The 8,403-nt window shown below is 41.2% G+C and overlaps 1 protein-coding gene across 2 annotated transcripts; it reads left to right on the forward strand.

The window, feature by feature from the left end:
• Window positions 1-1,136: 1,136 nt before the first annotated feature.
• NPY2R (neuropeptide Y receptor Y2) lies at window positions 1,137-7,384 on the forward strand. Of its 2 annotated transcripts, XM_027866944.1 has the most exons (4): window positions 1,137-1,401; window positions 3,238-3,331; window positions 3,894-3,947; window positions 5,445-7,384. In XM_027866944.1, exon 4 carries the CDS (start codon window positions 5,471-5,473, stop codon window positions 6,623-6,625), a length of 1,155 nt encoding a protein of 384 aa, XP_027722745.1. In that variant the 5' UTR covers window positions 1,137-1,401; window positions 3,238-3,331; window positions 3,894-3,947; window positions 5,445-5,470; the 3' UTR covers window positions 6,626-7,384. The 2 variants fall into 2 exon arrangements, with proteins under 2 accessions (XP_027722745.1, XP_027722746.1); XM_027866945.1 differs by lacking the exon at window positions 3,894-3,947.
• The last annotated feature ends 1,019 nt before the right edge of the window (window positions 7,385-8,403 follow it).

Genomic DNA, 8,403 nt, shown 5'->3' on the forward strand with positions numbered 1-8,403 from the left:
TGTCAGCAAGAAAACAAATCAAATCCAGCTTTCTACACTTACTAGTTATGTAACTCTGGGTAAGACACTTTGTTTTGCCTCAGACAATTATCTAAGACAGCTACTACGGCACAGACAGTTGTGATGTTCCTGGGTTAGTGCAGAACGCGGCATTCGAATATATTTCTAGTGGTTGGCTGTGAATGTTTCTCTTATTCTGCTCTAGTGCTAGCATCTAAAACAGGGTGTGTGAGTGTGTATGTGTGTGTGTGTGTGAGAACGCGCGTGTTTGAGGCAGGGAGACAGACAACCAGACATTGCTCTCTCCCAGCGCAATTAAGATGTTTATTTCAGTAGCCCTTCTACGTCTAATTCTACCTCTCCTACCCACTCCTGCTTTAAAAGTTCCCTCTTTTGCTCTGCTCTTCCCCTATTTAAACATTACAAGCTTAGTAGTGGAGCAGATTAGGTGCGGGTCTTCCAGCTCTCTCCGCCCCGAGGCTCTATTCATTTCGTACCCTGCTTAGCGAACAAGCTTGCTCTCTCAGAGCTTGTTGTAGTTTCTGAACCAAGCAGAGCTCTCACTCAGAGTAAAGGTCTTTCTACTCTTCGGGATACCATCGAGATCTTCTCTCTCCTTAGAGATGGGGCTAAGTCCACTCCCCTCGCTTTCTCTCCCTGGGCTCTCAAGGGCACAGGGTTCCTGAAAAGTGGGGGGAAGAGAGTACTGCACAGCCCGCAGGGAAAGAGAAGGGGGAGGGGGCTGAATGAATAACAGAAGCGTCGTTGGAGGGAAGGTGCAGACTGGAGGGGGAATGCACGTTGAAAGTGAGGGGTGGGAATGGTTGTGGGACCATAAGCTCTGCCCAGAATAGCAAGGGGTTCGCAGGGCGCCCCGAGGAAGGCAGCTGTGGGATGGGGGTGTAAGTCACTTTTACCTCCTCTCTTCCTGCCGAGAGAACTTGCCCAGCCTTTTTCCCCAGTCTGGGACCCCGGGAACTGATAGCTTTCTCTCCCGCATCTGTTTCCCTCCTGCTCCCTTCTGGGCTCTCTCTCCCGTCCCTTCGGGGCTCCCCATCTAATCTGGCGTGCTTTCTCTACAGCGGCTGGACCAGCCTGGGTGGCAGAAATCACGGGCACCGCAGCCCGGTGGGAGCCGCCCTCCTCTCCGTATGAAAAGAGGCTTGGCTCCTGCTGCGCCCAGCTGCCAAAGAGGCAGTGGAGAAAGAGAGAAGTCAGGGCCAGGAGAGTGAGCCCGGACTCAACTCTGGGAATTTCCTCCCGCTGGCCCTGGGCACTGGACTGGACGGGACGAACTGGACGGGACTGCGTCTTCCGGGATATTCCGGGTCCCCTGAAGCTTGGCACCTTTCCATTGACTGCAGCCAAGAGGATAAGAGGGGAGAAGGACAAGCGGGCTCGGTAAGCCTCATCTGACTTTCCTGCTGAGACAATGGGGATGCGAAAGGACCCTGGCCAGGTTTCGGATGAGAGGGAAGTTGAGGCTTCTTTTCAGGGTTATTTGTTTGGGTTCAGGTAACTCCCTTATGGATCAATGGTACACCCTTATTTTCCCTACCCCATGTCTGAAAACTTGCTTCCTCTTCACTCTTAGACCTCTTGCATTCCTCTTCCCAATTGCAAATTGAGAGGGAAACTTCACCCCAGAGTCACAAGCTGTTTGGGCTTTATACCTATTACTCAAAAGCATGGCAAGAGGGAGTCATCGAGGTAGGGGATGGAGCATCTCTTCATTGTCCTCTCAGAGTGTCCACCCAGTGGCTACAAGCGTGGGGGCAGATGTGGAAGAAGGAAAAGCGGCCAAAAGCTGGAAGCTTCGAAGCCTTTTACAAGGGAGACCGCAGTTTGTTTTTTATTTCTGTCATTTTCGTAGAGAAGATTAGGGAATGATGCTAAGAACAATAATAATGTATTCTTCCTATATCTTTGATAATTTATTGTAAGCCTTACTTTACAGTTTTCAAAGTGCTTTCACCTCATTTGGATAGAAGGACATAAACTTAATCCCACAGAGTAGGAACATTACTGGAATATTAGTTGCATATTTTTCTCTCTCTACCACTATCCCCAAACAAGCATCTGCCTGATTTCCCCGCCCCCCTCCCCAGCTCTGTTTCCCAAATGGCTGGAGGGGAGAAGGATAGCAGATCATTTAGCATGAATTCTAGGAATGTGTCTGAGATAATTACCTGGAAAATATTAGGAATAGGAAGGAAAATTGTGGAAATGTGCAATTTAACAAATGATCATCTTGGACAGCATTAGACTATTGCAGAAATTTCTGCAAATACAAATAGATTTTTTATTCATGTTGTGTTTAGACTTAATAATTTACTCTTCCCTAGCATCAGCTAATTTAAAGGTTTTTCTGTTTGTTTGTTTTCTTGTTTGTTTAGTGGCAGCCATAGTGTATAGAACTCTTTAGAGTCAGGAAGTACTGAGTTCAAATTCTGTCTTAGATAATTAATAGTTGTATGGCTGTGGGCGAGTCACTTAAACCTCTCTGTACCTCAGTTCCCTCATTTATAACACGAGGGAGCCAGACTGCAAGGCCTCTGGGTCCTTCTATTTCTAAATATATGACCTTATGATACCATGAAGTATAGTAGAAAGACCAGTGGATTTGGAGTCTCATGGGCTGGGTTCAAACCCCACTATTGCCACTTTACTACCTATCTGTCTTTGAACAAGTCCCTTACCTTCTTTGGGACTCAACTGCATGAGGGATTGGATTAGGTGACCTGTAAGTTCCTTCCAACTCTGAATTCCTAGAGAACCAGCTAATTGGAGAAACCCAACTTGCTTTTTTCCTAAGGCAGGGCTTCTTAATCTGGGTTCTGTGACCTTTTTTTTTTAATATCTTGATAACTGTATTTCAATATAATTGAAATTCCCTTTATAATGCTATGCAATTTATCTTATGCACTTAACAACATTATTCTGAGAAGAGGTCCATAGGCTATGTCAGACTATCACAAGGGTCCATGATACACAAAAAGGCTCAGAACTCCTTTCTTAACGTATAAGTTATTCCAGAATGATTGCTTATTCATTCCTCCTTCTCCCAGGGTGTCTCAAATAATGTGGAAATGTGTTTCTTTCCTTTGTCGAAGCAAAAGTTTATAAATTGTTTGGTATTTCTTTGGTTTTATTTTGTAAATTATAACACTTCTTCAGATACCAAGTGACAACTCCCTCTTTCTTTGTACCTATCTTTTCTCACATCTACTTCCTTAGAAGTGCAACCTGGGGATGACACCTCCTTTGGAAAAGCAGTGCACTGGCAGGAGACCAGTAGAGTTCTGAAAAAAAAGACGACAACAGGAAAATGGTATCTGTGCTTAGAGCTTAGCTACATATAAGCTTTAAAGTGTAACTATAACTGAACCAAGAAGTCAGAAAAGAGTGAATTAAGGAGAAAAAGCAAAGAAAAAGAAAAGAAAAGAATTCTGCTTATATCTACCAATCTGTAGTTAATTTGAGGAATCAAGCCCTGGATTTCTGTAAATTTTGGTAAAATTTTTAACAATTTAACTTTTTAAACTTTAAAATTTTTAAACTTTAAAAATATACTTAATTGGTTTCTTTCAAACCTTCTTTCAGGTAAAGTTGAAGGCTCTTAAACAGTTTAAGGGAAATACTACTCGGGGCAAGAATTGTTGGGATGATACAGAGAAAGGAAGAAGATATGAAACAGGGTCCAAAGTTTTTTGGCTCTTAGTTTTTCTAAGCTAATAGTAAACAGTGTATAGGGAGACTGGTCAGGAGGGCTTGAGTTAAAATTCTGCCTTTGACACCTACTAGCAGTGTGACCCTGGGCAAGTCACTTATACTCTCAGTGACCCAAGCAACTCTAAGTTTCAGACAAGGTACTCATCTGCATTATTTCTCAGCAGGAGCTTCTTACACCAAAGAAAACCCTGGTGCAGTAAACAGAGGGCAGCAATGTAAGTGGTCAATAGAGGACTGGCCTTGGAGTCAGAGAATCTTGGCTTCAAGTTCATCTTCTGGCACGTTTTCTCCGTGTGATCATTAGCAAGTGTTTTAGCCTCTCCATAGGTGCCCTAGAAAACCCTCTAACAGTTGTTACTCCGGATTGCATTAAAGAATTGATAAAATTATAGGCCTAGGGCTCTAGGCCATCCCTCATTAGTCTCTCCCCAAAGTAAAACCTAAATATTAGGTTTTCACAAAACCCATATTGATTAAATAAAGAAAAGTATCTTTTTTAATATTTGTTAGAAACCTGAATTGATTTGAGTAAAATTCCAGAACTGATGTTCTTTCTTGGTAGTGCTAGTGACAAAAAGTTGGTCAAGATGACATTTAGCTGTTCCTAGGAGAAAAGATTGTAGGGTTTTGTGGGGGGTTGGGGGGTGGGATGAAAGAGGATTTAGAAATCGTGTAGTCTAGACCTCTCATTTTGCAGACGGTGGAACTAGGACCCAGAGAGATAAAGTGACTTACTCTGACATGAAGTAAATGGAAGTCCGGTCTTCTGATTTCAAATCCAGTGTTCTTTCCCCAATACTCCATTGCCTCTCTATAGGAATGTTATTTAGTCACTTCTCAATTACCTGCTCCAATGGAAGAGAGAATATTTATGAATAATATTTATATTATTTATATTAATTTTGGATTATTATTACCAAGCTTTTCTTTTGAGACCTTTGGAAAGTTATTACATGTCTCTTGGTGTCATCTGTAAATGTAGGGCGTAGGACTAGGTACCTTAAATCTCTAAATTCTAGACTGTGTCTCAATGGATTGGCCTTTCCAAACTATATTTTTCTTTAGACTAGTACTAAGAGTGATAAGTATACTCACATGACCTGGAAGTCTGTGGGATGGTAATTAGAATCAGATACCACATAGAAAAATTAATACAATTAATAAAAAAGTAAGTAATTGGAAGTTGGCTGTACCTATGTTTACTTCACCCTCCCCTCCCCCTAGGATATACCTATTAAGTAGCTAAGAGCTATAGCTGTTTTGAAGTGCTGTTGGTGAATCCAGAAAACAAAACATTGGAGATAAGGTGTTACTAATTCATGGTTTCTTCTAGAGTTAGAAACTAGAATTGCAAAGCCTTATTATTGAAAGAAAGTATCTTAGGGATATATAAACTATATTAGGGACCTTGCATCCCATTCTAATATAGTTTGATTGTATATACAAAAGGGAACACATTTCAAATATTCTCTTTGGAAATATTTTCACTGCACATAGTTGATTGGAGCTCCCAGAAAACTAGCATATTAATCAAATCCTTATAACAAAGAATTATCTCCTAATAGGATCCTGTTTCATGCAAATTTCATGGCACAGGGAATTTGCATTTTGGTTCTGATTATCTAACTGCAAGTGCAAAATTATCTCTAGGCTAAGTGATTTCTCTTTGTTTTATCTTTCCTAATTTTCTGTTTGAATGATCCTTGTGCTAGTTCTAGGCCCAGGGCAGCTGTGCAGAATGAACGTGGGGCCAACAGGAGCACAGACAGAAGAGAATCAGACCACGGAGGAAACAGAAGTTGAATTGTATGGGACAGCACAAACTACCCCAAGAGGTCAGCTAGCTGCTGACCCTAAACCAGGGCTTACTGATAGCACCAAGTTGATTGAAGTTCAGGTTGTCCTCATATTGGCCTATTGCACTATCATCTTGCTGGGAGTAATTGGCAATGCCTTAGTGATCCATGTGGTGATCAAATTCAAGAGTATGCGTACTGTTACCAACTTCTTTATTGCTAATCTTGCAGTGGCAGATCTTCTAGTGAACACTCTTTGCCTCCCCTTCACCCTTACTTACACCTTGATGGGAGAATGGAAAATGGGTCCTATCCTGTGCCACCTGGTGCCCTATGCCCAGGGCTTAGCAGTGCAAGTGTCCACAATCACCCTAACTGTGATTGCCCTGGATAGACACCGTTGCATTGTTTACCATCTGGAAAGCAAGATTTCTAAGAAGATCAGTTTCCTGATCATTGGTCTGGCCTGGGGAATCAGTGCCTTGCTGGCTAGTCCCCTGGCTATTTTCCGGGAGTATTCTCTGATTGAGATAATACCTGACTTTGAGATCATGGTCTGTACTGAGAAGTGGCCAGGTGAGGAAAACAGCATGTATAGTACAATTTATAGTCTCTCTTGCTTGCTGATCCTGTATGTTTTGCCCTTGGGTATCATATCATTTGCTTATATACAGATCTGGAGTAAGTTGAAGAATCATATTAGCCCTGGGGTGGCCAGTGACCACTACCATCAGCGTCGGCATAAAACTACCAAGATGCTAGTATGTGTGGTAGTGGTGTTCGCAGTTAGCTGGTTGCCTTTTCATGCCTTCCAGCTCGCCATTGACATTGATAACCAGGTCTTGAACCTGAAGGAATACAAGCTCATTTTCACGATATTTCATATCATTGCCATGTGTTCCACTTTTGCTAACCCCTTTCTTTATGGCTGGATGAATAGCAACTATAGAAAGGCCTTCCTCTCTGCCTTTCATTGTGAGCAGCGGGTGGACTCCATTCACTCAGAGGTGTCAGTGACATTCAAAGCCAAGAAGGATCTTGAGATAAAGAAGAACACCTGTCCCAATGACTCTTTTACCGAGGCTACCAATGTCTAAGGAGTGTGGTTTCTGAAAAGTTGGGGAATGGATTCCAGTTAGAGTCATCATGTGGCTTTTAAAGAGGTCCTTAGGCATATCCTCTTTCAACCCATTCTAAGAAGAAAACCAGCAGTTGAGTCAAAACTTCTGCTGTTGATTCCTTGGAGAGCTGATTGTCAATATCTATGTGCAATTGTGCAAACCAAGTCATGCCAAAAGGGGACTTTGTTTACAGTGGATTGTGGGCTGAATTATGAACATAAACAGAAATGTTACACATGGTTTCTTTCCAAGAAGATGGAAGAAAAATTTTGCATGTAAAATTTGAAAGCAGTAAGAGATTGCATGTTCACCATTTCAATGAGGAAAGAAGATAAATAAATTTACCTGACTTCTCCCAACATCGTAGGGCTATGACTAGAGATGTCCATGTGACTCACAACATGCACCTCTTCTCACAAATTACTCTGCAAACACACTTTTCTCCAGAGAACAGCATGTTGTTCTTGGATGTGCTTTTTAATTTATTTCTCATCTCCCTAAAAACTGCTACAATGGGGATCCTCTCAGTCTGCTGAACATTGTTGTTTAGAAGACTTTAGGAAATAAAATGAAACCTTCAGTATTATCAATCATTTGACATTTGGAGGGGGGAAATGCCTCAGGATTCAATGAGAAGACATTTCTTGAAACAAAATTCATATTTGGCTAGCATTTCTTGAAATAAGAGGGTCCAAGATTGAACTTTCCAGCAAAATAAAGGAATGTAAACTCTGATTAACTTTCCGGTTTAGAGTAATTTCTGCTTTTTATCTAGATAATGCAAATAGATAAAACAGGATATGATTTGATCATTTTGAAACACTGTTAATTGTTATATCTTTTTAAACATTTGTGGTTTGTTTCACTTATCCTGGGTTAGGCCTGGGCTCACCATTTTCATATATACACTTAAGTTTGTAAATTAGGTCTGGTAGGAATATCATAAAACTAACATTCACTCAGCTGCCTATAGTAACCATCAGCACTTCTTGTAGCCATCAGTAAGTTGCTGTCACTCAAGTGTAAAACACAATTTACTGACTGCATCGTATACTGTGATTTTCTTCCATATCCGCCCCTCCACCCTGGCCCCTGCCTTCCCTTTATGGGTTCATTCAAAATAAAGAAAGCAACACAATTACTTCAAAGTGGAACCTATTGGGCAAAAAGCAGTTGGATTCTTTACATTTCATATGTTCTCTTTGGATCAATTTCACTGTAATTATTCAGTTTTTTTCTTTCTTAAAAATAATGTTTTTGAAAATGTAGAAATAGGGGCAGCTAGGTGATGCAGTGGATGGAGCACCGGCCCTGGAGTCAGGAGAACCTGAGTTCAAATCTGGCCTCAGACGCATAACACTTAATAGCTGTGTGATCCTGGGCAAGTCACTTAACTCCAATTGCCTCACCAAAAAAAATGTAGAAATAGATACATAATATTCTTATTCTGTGTATTATATATAGTGGGGCTTCAATGTAATCTTATGCCTTTGTTTAAAAAAAATCATGAATGTGATGTTCACTTATTTGTAAAGATATTCATTACCCTGCTTCTTTTCCAATAAGGATTGACATGTCTTCAGATTTCAAGATAGGTTTATGAGTATGATTCCAGTCAATGTGAGTCCTCGTGAGAATTATAGCAGGCATTAGCTTCAGTCAAAGGAAGATCTTCATGATTTATAATTCAAAAAGGGCTGGGGGTTGGAAATATGCTTTCCAATGGGGAATCCCTAGGTGTTTGTTAATGCTTT

This window comes from Vombatus ursinus, unplaced genomic scaffold (assembly GCF_900497805.2).
Source record: "Vombatus ursinus unplaced genomic scaffold, bare-nosed wombat genome assembly UNPS02014784.1, whole genome shotgun sequence".
In the NCBI taxonomy this organism is placed as follows: domain Eukaryota; kingdom Metazoa; phylum Chordata; class Mammalia; order Diprotodontia; family Vombatidae; genus Vombatus; species Vombatus ursinus.